Source organism: Nematolebias whitei, chromosome 1 (assembly GCF_014905685.2).
Source record: "Nematolebias whitei isolate Nwh7 chromosome 1, NemWhi1, whole genome shotgun sequence".
In the NCBI taxonomy this organism is placed as follows: domain Eukaryota; kingdom Metazoa; phylum Chordata; class Actinopteri; order Cyprinodontiformes; family Rivulidae; genus Nematolebias; species Nematolebias whitei.
The window spans coordinates 84,692,004-84,710,319 of record NC_056498.1 but is presented as its reverse complement, the minus strand read 5'-3'; the positions used below and the strand labels follow the sequence as shown (position 1 = coordinate 84,710,319).

At 45.0% G+C, this 18,316-nt stretch overlaps 1 protein-coding gene across 1 annotated transcript in view; it reads left to right on the top strand.

The window, feature by feature from the left end:
- The window catches only part of LOC119407520 (cGMP-dependent protein kinase 2), a 67,051-nt gene that overhangs the window by 23,310 nt on the left and 25,425 nt on the right, over positions 1–18,316 (top strand). The window contains 2 exon segments of the mRNA XM_037674347.1: positions 6,246–6,335; positions 9,425–9,566. Coding sequence (XP_037530275.1) covers positions 6,246–6,335; positions 9,425–9,566 — 232 coding nt within the window.

The following is an 18,316-nucleotide window of genomic DNA, read 5'->3' as shown; positions in this document are numbered from 1 at the left end:
TTACAGGTTGTGCAGTTTACAGAATGAACTATTTTTGAACAAATGTATCTCTAAATGAAATCTGGACATAATTTAATTTAGGGGGTAGTAGTGGCCTACAAGCTCCAAATGTCTTGTACTGTAAAGAAAAGTCTGTTCAGTTTATTTATATAATACCAGGTCACAACAGATGTCTCAGGACACTGAACAAAAACATTCACATACAAAAATCCATTTAGTAAAGTTATCTAAGGAAGCAGCAGATTGCGTTGAATCTTCACTTCGTCACAGTCTCCCATCCTGAGCAAGCACAAAGGCAACAGTGGAAAAACTCCCTCTAAACAGGAGGAAACCTCCAGCAGAACCAGGCTCAGGACAAGTGGCCATCTGCTTTGAAAAGCTGGGTTAGAAAGGACAGAAAGGAGAAACGAACAGAGAACGGCCGGTCCAGGTGTATTTTCTATAGGAGGAAAGACAAAAAAAAAAACATGTTAAGATAGAAATAATTACAAATACAAACAGAACAACAAAATATGTAAAGGGTGATTAATGCTGACCCATTCCCTCATCATTTTCCGAGGAAAGTGGAGTACAGCTCCTAACATACAACATCTCCATATGTGAAATACATTAGTCAACTACTCTATAACCCCTTTGAGCACTAGACTATTATTGAGCTTGACTTTCCAGTGATTTGAAAAGACTTTTAACTTACTCAGGTAAGTCAAATCTCTGAAAGAATACTTTGCTATCTGATATCTTGCTTGGATAAGCTGATTACTGTATTTGTCATCAAAGTGGTGAAGTAGAGCCCGCTTTGATTGAATTTGTCAGTTTACCTCATGTGACATATGCCAAGTCTACTCCTCAACATTGTCTTGCCTTCAGATTATTATTGAATATTTTTTTGCAGGGTGACAAGGCACAACATCCTGCTCATATACTACTGTTGGAAAAAAAAAAAAACTCTCTCAATAACGTTTACCCAAAAGAACCACACTCAATGGCAGGAGATTTTAACCAGTATTAATACGCAAATTCAGATTTCAGAAGAGGTTACATATTGTCAGGAATGGGTTTTTGGATTCTTAACAAGACATACAGGAGTACAAAAAGAACAGTTTTTATTTATTTTTGCTGCTGGAGTCAGGATCAGAAAGTTAACAGGTCCTCACAGGCTGTAGGGAGAGAGTCACCTGTAAACAATGGCGTCACTGGCAGAGCAGCTGCAGTACATGGTTCGTGAGGGGACAAGTCCAAGAGCAGGGTCCAGATAACGAAGCAGGGGTCATACATGGGGAAACAGAGAGCAGAAACCAGAGCCAAGTCGTAATCCGTAATCGCGGAGGGAAAGCAGAGTTGTTTACCGTGGTCTGATGTGAAATCAAAAACCCAAAGAGGGACAGGCAAGGCGAGGACACCATGGTACAGCCGTGAGGTCAAGACAAGGCAAGGCAAGGCAAACAAGGCTGTGGCATGAAACTATGGATGGCTTGATATCAGGGGCCATTGACGGTTTAATGACTCAGCACTGGTGGAGAGTGAGCATGAAGCTTATAAAGTGTGCAGAGCAGGTGAACTAGATGAGAGCTGAACAGGTGAGTGGAATCAACCTGATTGCTGTGAGAAACAAGGGAGGCGTGGCATGGCATGACTTGGAAGGAGCAGAATTGAGCTGGAGATGGGTGATCGCCTTCACAAAGCAGCGGAAGAGAAAATATGGCATGAGGGGATGAAACAATGGCAGGAGGTACTGAGTGTGAGGCAGGGGCCGATGAGGGGTCTGCAGGGGCCACTGACTGTGACACATACATAGACATATATCACATACACAGATGTATACATATTCATTCATTCAACCTTTACTTATACAGATAAATCACATTGAGCCTCAAAGACTCATTTCGAAGTGAGACCTGTTTAAACAGCCAAAAAGTAATGAAAGTGACAGCATATAGGATTTGGAGGCAAAAATAAATAAATAAAAAAATCATAACAGACTCTCATTCCTTGGATGTGGAAAAGATAGTCTGAAATCGTAAAAACACCCCACACACAGGCACATAGTGACACAGACATTCTGCAGGGGAGGGCAGACGACAAGAGCAGTGAGCATGCCCAAGGACACTCCAGAGGCACTGTAGGAGTTCTGATGAGAATGATATAATCAATGAGTTCCCTTTGGTGAGATCCATAAACACTCTCGAGAGTGCTGAGGTCGTCCTAGGATAGCGCCAGAGAGAATCCAAGAGTCCTGAAATGATGACACAATGTTTATTCTGTCGGAACCCTCTGATAGGTCTGCAGACTTCCTCGGTGGGAGGGGAGGGGGGCAGAGCATCAAATGTACAGGGCCTCCAGGCGAATTGAGATAAGGTGGCCTATCAAGGCCAGCCGAGGACATGAATTTGAATAAATGACGTTTGTTTCAGGGACAGGCATAACTTTACTGATTTATGTCTGTCTTGAGTGCCTTGAGTCTTTCACAAATCTCAAATGTCCAAATTAAGTGGACAAACCACTGGTCCATGTCTGAGAGTATTCCCCAAAATCTGATCCATCCTGCCAGTGAATCCTAGGGACCGCAAATGGCCTGCGATTCTCACAAATCACATCCAATTTGCGTTCAGTTTGCAAAGCAATTAAGTCTGGGTGCGGGAGGCACGGAGCAAACCATTACATAAGTCAGACAGCCTGACCAGCACTAAATTTGCTGCCGACGACTTCCTTGTTTGTTGACAAACCAGGAACCAGACGATTCCAAAAAGCGAGAAACCTGTTATCATAAACCCAAATATATATATGATTGTCTTTTGTTGTCGTTGTTGTCCACTGTTGTCATCACTCTTTGTTAAAATTCAGATCTCTATTGTAAATGAGTCCTCGTGGCTCAATGGGATTAACCTGTCTAAATAAAGGTTGAATGAATATGTGTCTTCAACATCCTCGATGGACAGCAGAGATAGACACATCACCTTCCAATTGCTCCAGGAATCAATGACATATCCAGTTGCCTGCATGTCATCAGGGCAAGTCAGCTCACCTGAAGCTTGTCTTCTCGTTGAGAAAATTTTATTAATTGCATTGAGAGACCAGCTGACCTGATCCATAGCAAAGTTGTGGTTTGGAAGATATGTAGAGAGGCTCTGAAGCAGTTTCACAAACAGGACAGAGCAAAAGCAAAGCGGAGGAGGGAGAGGAGAGGAAATGTGTCCGCTCTCAACAAGAGCAAGTGGTCAATTATTAAAACCAGTGGCAGAAAAAAAGCCATGAGCTGTGTTATCTGATCGCTTTTATAGTCCTCACAGATCAGCCAAGTTCATAGAGTTCAGGAGGTGTCCTTGTAGCCATCTGCAGTTTCCTTACAAAGAGCTGTCTGTTTACCCAAACATATGGTTCATGGGCAGAGATAAAAAAGTGTCTTGGGAGATGGTTTCTGCTTGTTTTGGGCTTCTTGTTCTCAGGGCAGAGGGGGAGAATGTTCTCAGCCATAGTAATATAAACATCCATAACCTTTGACCAAAAATTCCCTGACAGTTACAATGATCCAGAAACATTGTTTTTATGAAGAGATGTACATTGTCTGCAACAATGCTTAGGTAGGAAAAATAAGTCAGAGCAGTGACAACTTAATGGCAGTGTCCAGCATTTCTCAGCAGGATATTGTCCAAAACTTTCTCTGCTGGTTTGCTTCTTCCCATATTTTACCCTGGTGTTGTCTTAGCCAAGTAAATGACTTGCATGAACAGAGCTGTCAACTTGATGGAAAAGAAAATGCAATTCACTTTGGTGCCAATTCAATTCAGTTTATTTATATAGCACCAAATTACAACAAAGTTGTCTCAGGGCACTTTATAGAAACATTCACGAACATAAAAGCCAATTAGTAAAGTTTTCTATCTAAGGAATCCAGCAGACAATTTGAATCTTGGCTTTGTTGCAGTCTCCCATCCTGAGCAAGCACAGTGGCAACAGTGGAAAGAAAAAACTCCCTTTTAAAAGGAGGAAACCTCCAGCAGAACCAGGCTCAGGACAAGTGGCCATCTGCTTTGACCGGCTGGTTGAGAGGACAGGAAGGAGAGACAAACGAACACAGAATGGTAGGTCCAGGTGTATCTGAAAGACAAAAAAAACACATGTTAAGGATAGAAAAAATAATTACAAATACAAAACAGGTTGAGCAGAGTAAGTAAAGACAGTAGTAGAGTGAAATTTGTGGTCAGTTTGTCCTCCAGCTGTCTAAGCCTATAGCAGCATAACTAAGGGTCAGCTCAGGGAACCCAAGCTGACCCTAACTATAGGATTTAGGAAAAAGGAAAGTTTTAAGCCCAGTTTTAAAACTGGACAATGTGTCAGCCTCACAGACAGAGATTGGAAGTTGGTTCCACAAGAGAGGAGCCTGATAACTAAAAGATCTGCCTCCCATTCTGTTTTTGTAAATTCTAGGAACTACAAGTAAACCTGCAGTCTGAGAGCGAAGCACTCTGTTAGGAAAATATGGAACAATGAGATCTTTAATATAAGATGGAGCCTTGTTGTTGAGAGCTTTGTAGGTTAGAAGTAAGATTTTGAATTCTATTCTGGATTTGACAGGGAGACAATGGAGAGAAGCTAAAACTGGAGAAATATGATCTCTCCCACTAACTCCAGTTAAGACTCTGGCAGCAGCATTTTGGATCAACTGAAGACATTTTAAAGAAGTATTTGGACACACAGATAATAAATCATTGCAATAGTTCAGTCTAGACGTGACAAATGCATGGACAAGTTTTTCTGCATCATTTTTAGATAAGATGTTTCTAATTTTAGTGATATTACGCAGGTGGAAGAAGGCGGTTCTAGTAACGTTTTTAATGTGGTGGATAAAAGACATGTCCTGATCAAAAATAACACCAAGATTTTTAACAGTAGAGCTGGAGGACAGATTAATGCCATCCAAGGAGGGTGAAAGACTGAAAAATTAATTCCTAAGGTGCTCAGGTCCAAAAACCAAAACCTCAGACTTGTGGTCTCATTGAGGAGTATCATTGCTCCTTGGTGTGGTTTGGATTTTGACATGCCTATTGTAGGTGGTTTAAAAGCTGGAAAGTCCAAGTCTATCAACTGGAAAAACAGTTAATAAACTTAGGTCAGGCCTCACTTTCCATAAGCATGGAAATAAGTAATTCTTCTATGACAGAAATAAATTTCTAACAGAGTCAGATTGAAATTTGTGGTAAGCGTCCATTTGCCTAGATATGCTGGGGGTTGAGAGGACAGGGAAGAGACAGATGAACACAGAAGTGTTGGGTCGTGTAGTTTACTGTATATTGGGTGAAAAAGATAGAACAGTTGTCAGCAATAATTGTCTGTACAAACATGGAAAGAAAAGATAATAAAGACAGAGTAAGAAAATGTAGTTTGTCATCAAGTAGTCTAAGCTAATAGCAGTAACTAAGGAAATCCAAACTCAACATCAACTTTAGGATGAAGCAAAAAGTAAGCCTATAGTAAAAGTAAATGGTGAATTGTCTGTACCTATTTAGCACCTTTCTAGCCAACCAGGCTACTCAAAGTTTTTTACAACACAATCTGTGCCCTCATTTACTCATCCACACACAACACATCTCTACAAAGCTAACAGTAATCAGAAAAGAGTCAAATTAGTGGTTTTGACCACATCCATACAATGATGGGGCACACATCAAAGGGAATGAGGGGTTCGGTGTCTTGCCCAGAAAATTTTCTATGTGACTTGATAATTGTGGAATCGAACCTCCGACTCTCCCACTGAAGAACAATGACTTTTGACCACTGAGCCACAGCCATCACAAAGAAAAGTTGCCAGCCTCACATAACTAAAACTAGAACAAAAATATTTTTAGATACCCTTTTCAAACATTTTGACAATAAAGAAATACAACAGCCCAGCCTAAAAATAAAAATGTTTGGATATAATATGGCTGTCCTGATAACACTTTTAAGGTGGTGGTAAACAACTTATCCTGGTCAAAAACAACACCAATTTCTTTTCATTAGTACAAAAAGTCAAATTAATGTCATGTGTCATGAAAGGCTTTTGGAGCTTGTCAAAGTTAGTTTGTGTACTTGGCATATAAAGTTTTCTTCTTGCAAGTCAAGAGCAAACAGCAAGGCAGATTTTTTTAGTTACAATAGTTTAGCCTATGATTGAATAATTAATATATTTTTTGCTAAATTGTGCAAACAGATTACCATTTGTGATTTTACCATACCATTTGGTACACATGGCTGTGAATGTATTTCAGGTTGTTTCGAACGTTTCGTGACAACAAGTTTGTTTACATGCTTCTGGAAGTTTGTCTTGGTGGAGAGCTGTGGACTGTGCTGCGGGACATGTGAGTGTATGTCCTTTTAATTTGTTCATTCAATGACAGCAAATGAAAACATTCAACTCAAGATGTTGATAAAAAAGCACCACTCAGGATGTTTAAAAAAGACTGAAAGGAGAAAGCAAGTACTTAACTACTTGTGTTAGTTAACTAGACAAATCAAATAAGAGTCGGAAAAAACTGGATCAGTTAAAACAAAATTAGGGGTGCAAATCTCTCAGTGTCTGACGAATCGATTCAATTCCGATTTTTTGGTGTCATGATTCGATTCAAAATCAATTTTTCAATTCAAAAACGATTTTCAATTCAGAAACAATTTTTCTATTGAAATGATCATATATTTTATTTCAGTTATGTAACTGACAAGATGAAAAGAATAAACAACAATGTAAATAAATAGAACATTTATTTAAAACAATATTTTTAGGTTCTTTACTGTATCAAATCTTTTTGCATCATTTTATATTCATACCAAAAATAGGAACAAATCAGAATTAGAATAAGCTTCATTATCATTGCACCGAGATACAGCGAGAATGTCTGTACAGTCATCCGAAAGATGGGCGGAGTGCACGTAGCTGCTGCTATTCTTATCCTTTTCAGAATACAATTTTAGATAGAAAAAGGGACAAAGCCATGAGGACAGGATAGTGGCATTACCAAAAAAGATCTCTTCACACCTTGTCCTACCAGGACACGATTTAAGACATCAAAAAAAAACTCTGCCAGCAAGCACATTTACGAACATGTTAAGCATTTGACAACGAGGCGGTCCATGAAGTACTAATAGATAGATCATTGTCCTGATTAAATGATGGTCAGTCTCTCCACATAAGGGGGTGGGGGGCGGGTTGCAATAGATGTGGCTTTTCTTTAGTTTACACATATCCCAGGATAAATTGATAAGTTGGCCTGTTTCAAGGCCAGCCGGGGAGTCAGATTCAGATAATCCACAATTGTTGATTTATTCAGGCAGACTATATTTTGTCAGCCTTGAATCTTACTTCCAAGGTCCGAAATAGACAGATTAGGGTGCATTCTACTGGTCCGTGCTTACGAGCCTCTTCAAGGTTGTTTTCATGCTGACGAGTCCCAAAGACGCAGGTGGCTTGCGATTCAAATCACTTCAATCTTATGGTTTAGCTCATAAATCAGCTGATTTTGAGTCCTCAAAGCACGAACCAAACCTTCACATAGGCAGCAGCCTGACAAGGGCCAAATTAGCTGCGGGTGTCTTCTTTTTATGTTGATACACCAGGAACCAGACTACAAAGTATTCAAAAAACAGGAAACCTGTTATCATAAATCCAATTATATGCAATTTTGGCGTCCTCGATCGACAGCAGAGGTAGACACATCACATTCCACTTCCCAGAGATATATCCAGCTGCACGTGTCGTCCGAGCAGATGAGGGTTCTCCAGGACCCTGTCGCTTTGTTGAAAAGATTTTGTCATTTGCGTCGAAAGTCCAGTTGGTCAGATCCAAAACAATAGTTTTCATTTCGGAAGATGTGTAAGAATAGGAGCTGCTCTGATACACAGACAGAGAGCAAATAAGCAGGAGGAGAACAGGGAGAGGAGGGAGAACAGGGAGAGAAAGCATGCGCCTCGTTCCAGAGCCAGTGAGGGGGAAATAAATATACAGGCATGCAAAACATTCTGTAACTTAAATCACCACTATTAGGCTAGCTTAGCTGCCTGGATTTTTCTAAAAAAAAAAAAAAAAAAAAATCTAGGAACAAATAATTAATCAATCCATTCATCCATCCATTTATCCATCCATTATCTTTACCCACTTCTTCCTTTTCGAGTCACGGGGGGTCACTGGTGCCCATATCCAGCTATCACTGTGCGAGAGGCAAAGGACACCTGGACAGGTCTCCAGTCCATCACAGACAAATAATTCAAAATATATATATACAAAAGTAGATTTCAACCTACCATAGTGCATTAACCTTTAACTCAAAATAAAATACAGACTTCACAGTTTTTTTACCCATATTGCACTAAAATTTGCTATATTTTCAAAACTTAACCTAATATGAAACATACAGACTTTTAACAGTCTTAACCATATTGATTTATATTTGGTAAATCTTTAACAAAATTTCAAAGCCTGTGCAAGTCTGCACAAAAAATGTTCTGAACTGTAATTTATAAATCATAAATTGTATCATTTAGAACTGGCTCCAGGTGATGTGTCTCATCTCGTCTCTTCAACCTGTTAAAAAGACAAATTACATTAAGTTTGTTGTATAACTTGTCTATATACGTTTAGTATAATGTGAAAAACAGTTACCTTTGAGCTGCAGCTGGTAGCATTAGCTTCTCCCACTTTATTCTGTTTCATGGTAGAGTTATGGCGCAGCTTTATCACTAAAAATCTATGTGAAGGAATAATGTACGTTGGGTCCAGCATATTAAAAATAAAAATAAACCCCTCGCCTTCGACTTAGCTGTCTGATTGTAAATCCTTTGTGATATAGCAGGAGATGGAGAGGGAAATCTTCGCAGCCTTTGGGGAAGCCTGGAAGTTTGTTGCAGAGTTCGCTGGTCTGATGCTTTCGCTTTCATCTTCTGTGCATTTTGTCGTATTTCCAAAATACTGTACTGTAATTTTTTTTTTGACACTTCTTGCAAACAACCGTGCTCTTGTTAAGCTCTGTCTTCCCCCAGAACATTGTAGGATCTGAAATTATTTTTAAAGACGAAGAAGTGGGTTGAATCGCGCGGTCCTCCTTCTCCATGCTAGCAGACTCCATTCAGATAAAGGGAGCTAGCTAACTAGCTTGTTTTACCGTGGCCTACATGGCCCAATTCTACTGTGGCTGAGCGGACACGTAAAGCAATATGCAGTAAGCTCGGGAGTAGGAGCGGAAAAAAAAAAAACTTAAACACATTTTAAAATTGATTTATGGGCTTTTAGTATTGATTCAGAATCTCCAGGACTAAAAAAATAGATTTTTTAATAAATATTTTTTTCTTGCACCCCTAATATATATAAGTAGAGATAAGACACAAAATTGTAAAGTTTTCATTTGTCTATTTTCACAGGATACATGAAGACATTTGTTCATTTTTCTTTCTAAACTAGGTGTTATTTTGATGAGCCAACAACCAGGTTCTGTACAGGTTGTGTCTTGGAAGCCTTTGATTATCTCCACACTATGGGCATTGCTTATAGAGACCTAAAGCCTGAAAACCTTTTACTGGACGCAGAAGGTTACATCAAAATGGTGAGCCACTTTCTGAAATATCTGTAGGCCCAGATTCAAATGGATTTTGTTGTATTTCATTGCAACTGGGAAACAGTTCATATGAGAGCGACTTGCACAATTGGTTTTGAAATGCTTCCACTGTGGTGTACGGTTAGATAAATAATGAGCAAAACTTTAATGCAGCTGGAAAAATGTTTTGGTTTAACATAGGTTATATTTCGTGTAAGCTATGCCTTTAAAAGCTGTCGCTATTGGGTTTACCCCATGCGCAGCACAATGCAAACTGAAAACTTCTAGTCCACGCCTACCTACTGTGTGGGCCCCACCCGGTCCGTTATAAATTGCATCTGAACCGAAGATCATCTCCCCATTTTCTTCAGCCAACGCACTACTGCTGAAAATATCGAAAGGAAAGAAAAAAAGAAGAATGAAAGGTGATTTCCAAAAAAAGGGCAAAAGTCATTTGTCTGTGCCCCGAGTGCCAGACAGGTTACATTTTGTCGACGAACCTGTACATCATCTGTGAGAGCTGTTTGTGAGCTGAACATGACCGCCAGGCCATGGAACTGCTGTTTTCCTGCCCAGCCTGCAAACTTTTTTTGGCCGAGGAAAAGCAGCACCGGTTTGAGCTCCTTTCCTCTGTGGAGGACGAGTTTCAACCAAGGGGGACTGTTCAATGGAGGAATTTTTGAGCTCCCTGGACTCAGAGCTAGCGGACATGTACACCTCTGAAGGTAAAACAGCTAGCAGCTACGCTCCTTCCTGCCTTGCAGGAGGTTTGAGTTGGTACTACTGCTGACGGACACCCACACGATTGTCCAGGGGTCAACCATCATTTTGCTTCATGGGCTCCTGGAGATAATTGGGAGGTCGGCGAGAGTCTGCGATCTAGAGGTGCCTGAGCCAGTGGCACTAGCCACGTCGATCCTTTTGGCAGAAAGGTTTGCCACTCATCACACTGGACACCAGGACCCGGTCTAGCCCTGTTTTTTGGCTGTGTCTGCTCTCTTCTTGGGCTCAACCACCGACCCTCTGAAGTTGAGAGCTCCAGTTGCCTCCTATGCAGCCATCATAAAGGTCAAGTGGTTCATGGAACAAGGCTTCCCCACCATCCCTCCTCTAGAACCCAGCTTGTCTGCTGTCTTCAGGGTGGGAGCAGCAAGGTATGTTGGCCGATGCATTACCCCTCCATCTCCCAGAGACCAGTTCACCACCAAGCTGATGGACAAAATTCACCAGTGCTCATCGCAGGTGGGAGTGGTGTAGTGGACTAGGCCTATGTCAAAACTGACCAGATGGACAGAAACTGTCATTTCATTGATCTGCATCCAGAAATACAGTTTGACCCATCCTGAGACTTTCTTTCTTGAATTAATCAAGTAGAAATGACAATTCTCTATGATCATTACTATTTTACAAATGTTTTAATAATCAAATTGTGTTAGTTCAAACAATGTTTACAGGTTGAAGAGAACGTTGGTTACGTACTGTAACCCCAGATTCTATGAATATAGGCGTAGCCCTTTAAGGCTGTCGCTGATGGGTTTATCCCGTTATGCGCAAGCATCGTACTGAAAAAATTAGTCCACGCCCACCTGCTGTGTGGGCCCCACCCGATCCGTATAAATTACGTTAAGAGCGGGTAATCTGCTCCCAAATAGCTTATTCTTTTCTTCAGCTATTCAGGAGCCAGTGAGGCCCGACGCTTAAAGGGCTACGCCTATATTCATAGAATCTGGGGTTACAGTACGTAACCAACGTTCTATGTCATATAGGCTTCGCCCTTTAAGGCTGTCGCTGATGGGTTAAGGGCGAAGCGGATGTGGTCCTCGCCTCACTGGGTCCATTCGAACCCAGTAAGAAGCGGAAGCTTGCCCAAAAAACGTCTTGCCACTCAGTTCCCCATGTGCATAATTACGCATCGCGTAATTGTGTGCCATGCACAGACGCATGTTGTGCAACTATGCGTTCTGACAGCATGAATGCCCCGGAAAAACTTTCAACGGGGAAGATATTGAAAAGAGGAGGGGGGGGGGGGGGGCACGAAAAAACCGAGATTCATGATTGAACAGTATAAACAGATAATATCAATGAACTGATTATTGAACAAATGAACTGATTGGTAACAATAGTCATGAACTGATTAGTGACAATAGAACCGAATCACAGACACAACTTGTGGCTGATAACAACATCTCACACTGTAATGCATGCAGACAGATGTGAGCTTAAACAGAGTTCCATGAGAACAACAATATTCATTCTGTTAGAGCACTAAGGACAGAATGTGTCATGGAACGAGCCGTTACATCACGTAGGTAAAAGCGAATAAATGAGCAGGGTGATGACCATGCAGCCGCAGTGCAAATGTCCTGCATTGACATACCATTATGCAGAGCAGTCGAAGATGCGATACCCCTGGTTGAGTGTGCTTTGAGGTTGACAGGAGGCTCTAGATCTGATGCTCTGTAGGCTTCAGAAATGGCCTCACACAGCCAGTGTGACAGGCGCTGGGTGGATAACGGGCGGCCTGCGGATGCATCTCTATAATGCACAAACAAATGTTGAGTTTGACGCATTGCAGCTGTGCGCGCTATGTAACACGATAACGCCCGCACCGGACAGAGAAGATGAAAAGATGCTTCTTCTTCTGATCTGTGGGGGGGAGGGAAGAATCCCACCAACGATATCTGTCTCGATTTAAAAGAGCTCGTGATGCTTTTAGGCATAAAGGCTGGGTTTGGTCTTAAATCAGCTGAACTACCGTCAGCCTGGATTCTGAGACATGACGGAGCGGCAGAGAGGGCAGATAAATCACTCACCCTCTTAGCGGATGTTAAAGCCAGTAGCAGGGCTGTTTTAAGAGACAGGAATTTAAGTGAAACTTGATCCAGAGGCTCAAAAGGAGCTTTGATCAGGGCTCGCAGGACCAGCGTTAAATCCCACTGTGGAACGAGTGGGCGTGAAACCGGTCTATGTCTTTGTACACCTTTTAAAAACCGCTTCATCAGCGGGTGGTTAAAAGCTGTTCTGTCCCCGAACCCTTCGTGGCAGGAAGAGATGGCTGCAGCGTACGTTTTAATCGTGCTGAACGCCAACTTCCTATCCATCAGCTGTTGAAGAAAGGACAGCACGCCACCTAATGGACATGAGGTGGCCTCCAGACCTTTCTCTGTACACCAGCGCTGAAAAGCCGTCCACTTTGATGTGTACAGGGCTGTGGTAGATGCAGCACGTGAATCTTGAATTGTGCGCACTACCTCCTGAGGGAGACCCATCCTCTCTAAGCGGGACCGCTCAGCGGCCAGACCCACAGGTGCTGGCCTATTTCCGGGTAACTCCTGATCGCTCCTCCTGCTTGAAGGAGAGCATCTTCCCTCCATGGCAGTTTCCACGGGCGACCTGACAACAGACGCTGCAGGACCGGGAACCATGGTGCGTTCACGCGCTCGGGAGCTACCAGGAGAGCTGTCAGTCCCTCCTCCTGAACTCGGTTCAGGAACCGTAAAATCAGAGGAGGAGGAGGGAACGCGTACAGAAGCGTTTTGGGCCACGGGCTGTGGGCAAATGCATCCACCCCCAGCGGTGGGTCGTCTCGAGGGCTCAGGGAAAACCATAACTGGCACTGAGCGTTCTCTCGCGTCGCAAACAGGTCCACAGCTGCTTTGCCAAACTTCTGCCACGTCTGAAACATCAGGTCTGGATGGAGGGTCCAGTCCGCGTGACGTGGACCGCCCCTGGACATCACGTCTGCTCCTCTGTTCAGAACGCCGGGTATGTAAACCGCTCTGATGGAAAGCAGATTTTGGTGAGCCCAACACAGTAGCTTCCGCGCAATGTGTAACATCTGGGCTGAACGCACACCCCCCTGGCGGTTTATGTACGCAGCAGTCACCATGTTGTCTGTGTGAATCAACACGTGTTGATTCTGTAGCACGGGAGCAAAATGCTGAATCACATTCAGCACTGTGCGACACTCCAAAACATTGATGTGGGCTGATGTGCGGTGGGGCCACAGCGCCCCTACTGCTTGAGATAGGCATGTCCCCCCCCAACCTGACAGAGACGCGTCCGTGAAGACTGATACGTGTGTCGAGGGTTTGCTGACGGGGACTCCCTCTGACAGAGCCAGGGTGTTTCCCCAGTGTCGGAGGTCTGCTCTCACGGAGGGAGGGACAGTGATCATCCGTCTCTTTTGTTTTACTGGATCCACACGCAGGCGCGTAAACCACCTCTGGAGGCGCCTCATGTGTAACAAACCCAGCGGGACCACTGTGTGAGCTGATGACATCATTCCCAACAGCTTCATGACGGAGACAGCTGTTACCACTTTGCCAGGTCTTACGTGGCGTAATTGGTTTTTTAGAGTGTCGATTCTTGTTTGTGATAAGCGAGCCGTCATGGTAATTGAATTTAATTCCACTCCCAGATAAACAATTGTCTGGGCCGGGAAAATCGAGCTTTTCTTCCAATTTATGGCGAAGCCCAGATTTAGCAGGTGTGATGCCAACACCTGAGCCTGTATCAATGCTTCCTGTCTGGAGTGAGACAGGAGCAGCAGGTCGTCCAGGTAAAACAAAACTCTCATCCCTGCTCTGTGCAGTGGATGCAGGGCTGTCTCCACACACTTTGAGAATGTACGAGGTGCGAGGGAGTACCCGAAAGGCAGCCTGTTGTACTGGTACTTCATCCCTTGAAAGGCGAAACGCAGAAATTTTCTGTGTTTTGGGATGATTGGTATGTGAAAATAAGCATCTTTTAGATCGATGGAAACAAACCAGTCGTTTTTCTGGATGTTGTCCAACAGCTGTCTGTTCGTCAACATGTGAAAAGGTCTGTTCATGATCGCTTTGTTGAAAGCTGACAGATCCAGAATCGGTCTCATCCCTCCGGTCCTTTTGGGGACCAGGAAGTAGCGTGAGTAAAACCCTGTGTTTTCCTCCTCGTTGGGAACTCTTGAGATTACACCTTTTATCAGAAGCTCCTGGACTTCTGCATTTAAGGCTGAGACTTGGTCTGGTGATGATAGGACCGTCTCTATAACTCCTCCGAACGGAGGGGGTCGGGTTGCAAACTGCAGCGTGTAACCCTTGCATAACACTCTGTCCATCCATCTGTCCGGTGAGCATGTTTTTAACCACTCTGCGTGACGTTCGTGGAGTGGACGTGCGTTTAAATGATGTGCCGTGTTTTGAACGGATGTCATCCAAACCTCCGCCTCGACCGCCGTCATGCGTCGCGGAAATGTTTTCCGCGTGACCCAAGGCGAGGCTTTCTCGAAAGGGCTGTTCTGCGCGCGCCCGTGCACTGTGACTGGATCGCGGACCAACCTTCATGTCCGGGCGGGGCGGTGTGCGCTGAGGCGAGGCGTGTGTCAGCTGGTGACGTCCAGAGGCTGCACGTTTAACGTCGCTGTGCGAACGTTGAGAGGTGGAGGGCGTGACGTCATCAACGCCGTGCTGTCGAAGTGAAGGTTGTGAACTTCGCGGGAGCGCACGTTTCCTCTGGAGGGACGCGCGCCGCTCTCGCTGAGGGCGGGGCCCGTCATTGGATTCATTCAGCTGTCTCACGCTTATGTCGCCGTGAGCTGCTGATCGCAGAGGCGCGATGGATGACGGCTGTTCGCGTTTATTCAGGAAAAACGTGTGTTGTTTTTGCTGAGAGCGGGGACCTCCACCGGACCCGGCCTGCGGTCCCACATTTATCCCGATGTGAGCCGGTGAGCGCCGGGCAGCTGTGCGTGCATCATCGGCACAGTGCCGTTTGGATGGACGCTGCTTGTCTCGCTCGGGTGCGCGTTTAACACCGTTTGAGTGGTGATCGTGCGGTTCTGTTTGACAACAAGATATTTCGCTTACCGTGGTGTCACGTGAGCGTCTGGGCATGTGAAGGAGCGGCGGTGGGTTTAAAAAACCTTTATTTAATGCCACCGGCTCTCTCTGTGTGGAGGATGTGTGTGTAGCGGCTGTGAGCTCATCCGAACTTACAGACTGGCTAAAAACAGGCATTCTGATTTTTGAAAAATCATTTATTTCACTTCCTGTTTCGTTCATACACACATCCCCCGCAGACCGTCATTTCTTAAACCTTCTCCCTCGTGAGCTCTGCGGTTTGTTTGACCCGAGCGCCGTCTGCAGGCGATCTCTGGGGAAACGCTGAAGTGCAGGCTGCCGGGCTGAGGAGGGGTGGTCTCTGGCGGGCGGGGCTGGTGGTGGAGCTGGGCGAGACGAAGCTGCTGCTGCCGTGGAGCGTCGGTGCTTCTGCCTCTGCTCTCGACGATCCTTCCAGCGAGCTGGGGGACGGGATGAGCCGCGCGGCTTGATGAGATGACGTACCGCTTCCGACATCTCCTCCGACTGCTTGGAATTCGCCAGCATGGTCTTCAAGCTGCTTCCGAACAGCGCGTCCGATGAGATGGGGCCCTCCATGAGGTCCTTGTGCAGCTTTTCCGGCAGCAATGGAGAGTGACGGAGCCAGATGGAGCGTTGGATTACCGTCATCCATGAAGCAATCCTCGACAGGCAAACCGTGGAAGCGGCGCACATGTTGAGGACGGCGTCTGCCGATTTACACAGGGAGCTCTTTGTCTCCTCCGGCAGGCCTGAGGCCTCCAGCCTCTTCGACATGCTAAATGCTAACAGCGCCACGTTGTTGTTAGCCGCGGCCGCCTGAAAAGCACACTGGTGGGCTCTGTTGGAGAGCGCGGTCGCCACCTGGTCGTGTTTCCCCGGAGGGACGGGACGCTTCTCCAGCCTGGACATCTTCGCTCCGAAGGCTTCCGCGAGGCTTGGCTCAAGGGGGGGTACCGAGGGAAAGCCCCGCTCGGTGAACCCCTCCACTCTGGTGATGGGGGCGTAAGTGGAGACGGGCGCCCTTAACCTACCAGGACCGGCTGCGGCCTCGTTCCAGTACGCTGTCACCGCAGGAAAACGAGGCCAAATGGGATCAGGACGGCGAGCCGGCGTGGAGCCAAACCTTCCCGCAAGATCATCCGATCTGAGCGGGGGGGGTGAGGGGACGGAGAGCCCCTTAACGCTAGCAGCTTCCCGGATAATGGCGGGCAGCTCCGAGAGGAGCGCGCCCACGGCAGGGAGCGATGTGGTCGCTGAGGTGGGAAACCCCGGGGGAGTCGAGCATCCGCTCGGCCTCCCTCTTTCCAACACTGCGCTCCCCAGGAGGGAACGAGCGTCGGGGCTGCTGCTAGCGTCACCGGTCCCAGAGGAATCATCCGATTCACTCCGAGAGCCGGCGTCGAAGAAATCCATGGCGTCGTCCAGCGAACAGTCTCCCGCCACGGACAGGCAGTCCTCGATGGTAGCCTTAAACAAGGCTGCTCTCCTCTGTCTTTCCTCCGGTGGAAGCTCGTCACAGAGGCGGCAGGAGGAAGCGCGAGCGACGTGGCGGGGACCCAGGCATCCCTCGCAGGTGTCGTGCCGGTCGAAGCTAAGCAAGTAGCCGGTCTTGCACGAGGGACACAAACGGATGGTGCTGGAGCTGGACATCTCGACGAAAAAGGTCAGTTTATTCTTGTTTTATTATGCTTGCTGAAGAAAAACTGGGAGCAGATTACCCGCTCTTAACGTAATTTATACGGATCGGGTGGGGCCCACACAGCAGGTGGGCGTGGACTAATTTTTTCAGTACGATGCTTGCGCATAACGGGATAAACCCATCAGCGACAGCCTTAAAGGGCGAAGCCTATATGACATAGAACTACTCATTTTTATTTACATAAACAGTAAGTAATGATTTTTATTCCTCATTCAAAGAAGAAATCAGGGTAATATGCATTTCTTGATTTTTCTGTCTTCAATGAGCAAGTTTGTAAGTGTGTGTCAAAGTTCAGGCTTCGGTCAACTAAAAAGTTTACTGAAAAGAAATGTCATGTTTAACTTTTACAGCAGATACTAGTAGAAGAGACGCCACTGAGACTGGTTTTCTCCAATAATCTTTCTGTCTGTTTTAAACAATCCTTGACTTTCCATAACACCTTACATCACAAACCACACCTCTGTTCTGGTCCATCGACCAATCAAAAAGCTCTCAAATGACCCGGAAGTCGAACCCATTTAAATGTGGCGACTTTCCAGTTCAACAGGGAGTTTTTCAGAGCTTGAAAGTTTTTCCTGGAGAAGAGTTCCAGAGTTTAACTCTCTGAAGAGAGTTAAAGAGTTCAGAGCTCTTGGATGCTAACGCAGGCGTCCAGGATGCTTCCATTGGAATCCAGAATCCAGAGACGATTTTGGGGATTATAACTTCTGTTTGGATAACCTCACACGACTCCTAGGGGTTTGGCTGTCCTCACGGAGACGCTGAAAGAGTCAGAAGGGAACTCTACACCGACGCTGATTATCATCTGCCAGGTAAAAGTTCTATTCGACCAAGCGTACCGTGGGCCAAGCTTATTCTCCAAAGAGCGTGTTGTTCTGGTACCACAGATAAATTCCCTCACACATCTCTCTGTAAGATAAATCTCCATTTTCCATCTTAAACTCTCCTTTCTCCTAAAATCATTACAGATATTTTAGAAATGTCTGAAGCAAAGTTTCTCAATCACCGCCGTGTGATTGATGTCTGCTGTTCTGCTGAAAAGTGACAACAATCTCCGTATTGTTCCCACTTCCTGTGAAACTAGCCATGTTATTGTTTTCATATTTTGCCAAATTAATGTAAATGTTTGATGTTAAACTTTGATTCTGTAAATAAATGACCGCATTCATTTTGATGGGTCAAAGATAAATAACGTCTCTCGTTACATTTCTGTTAAA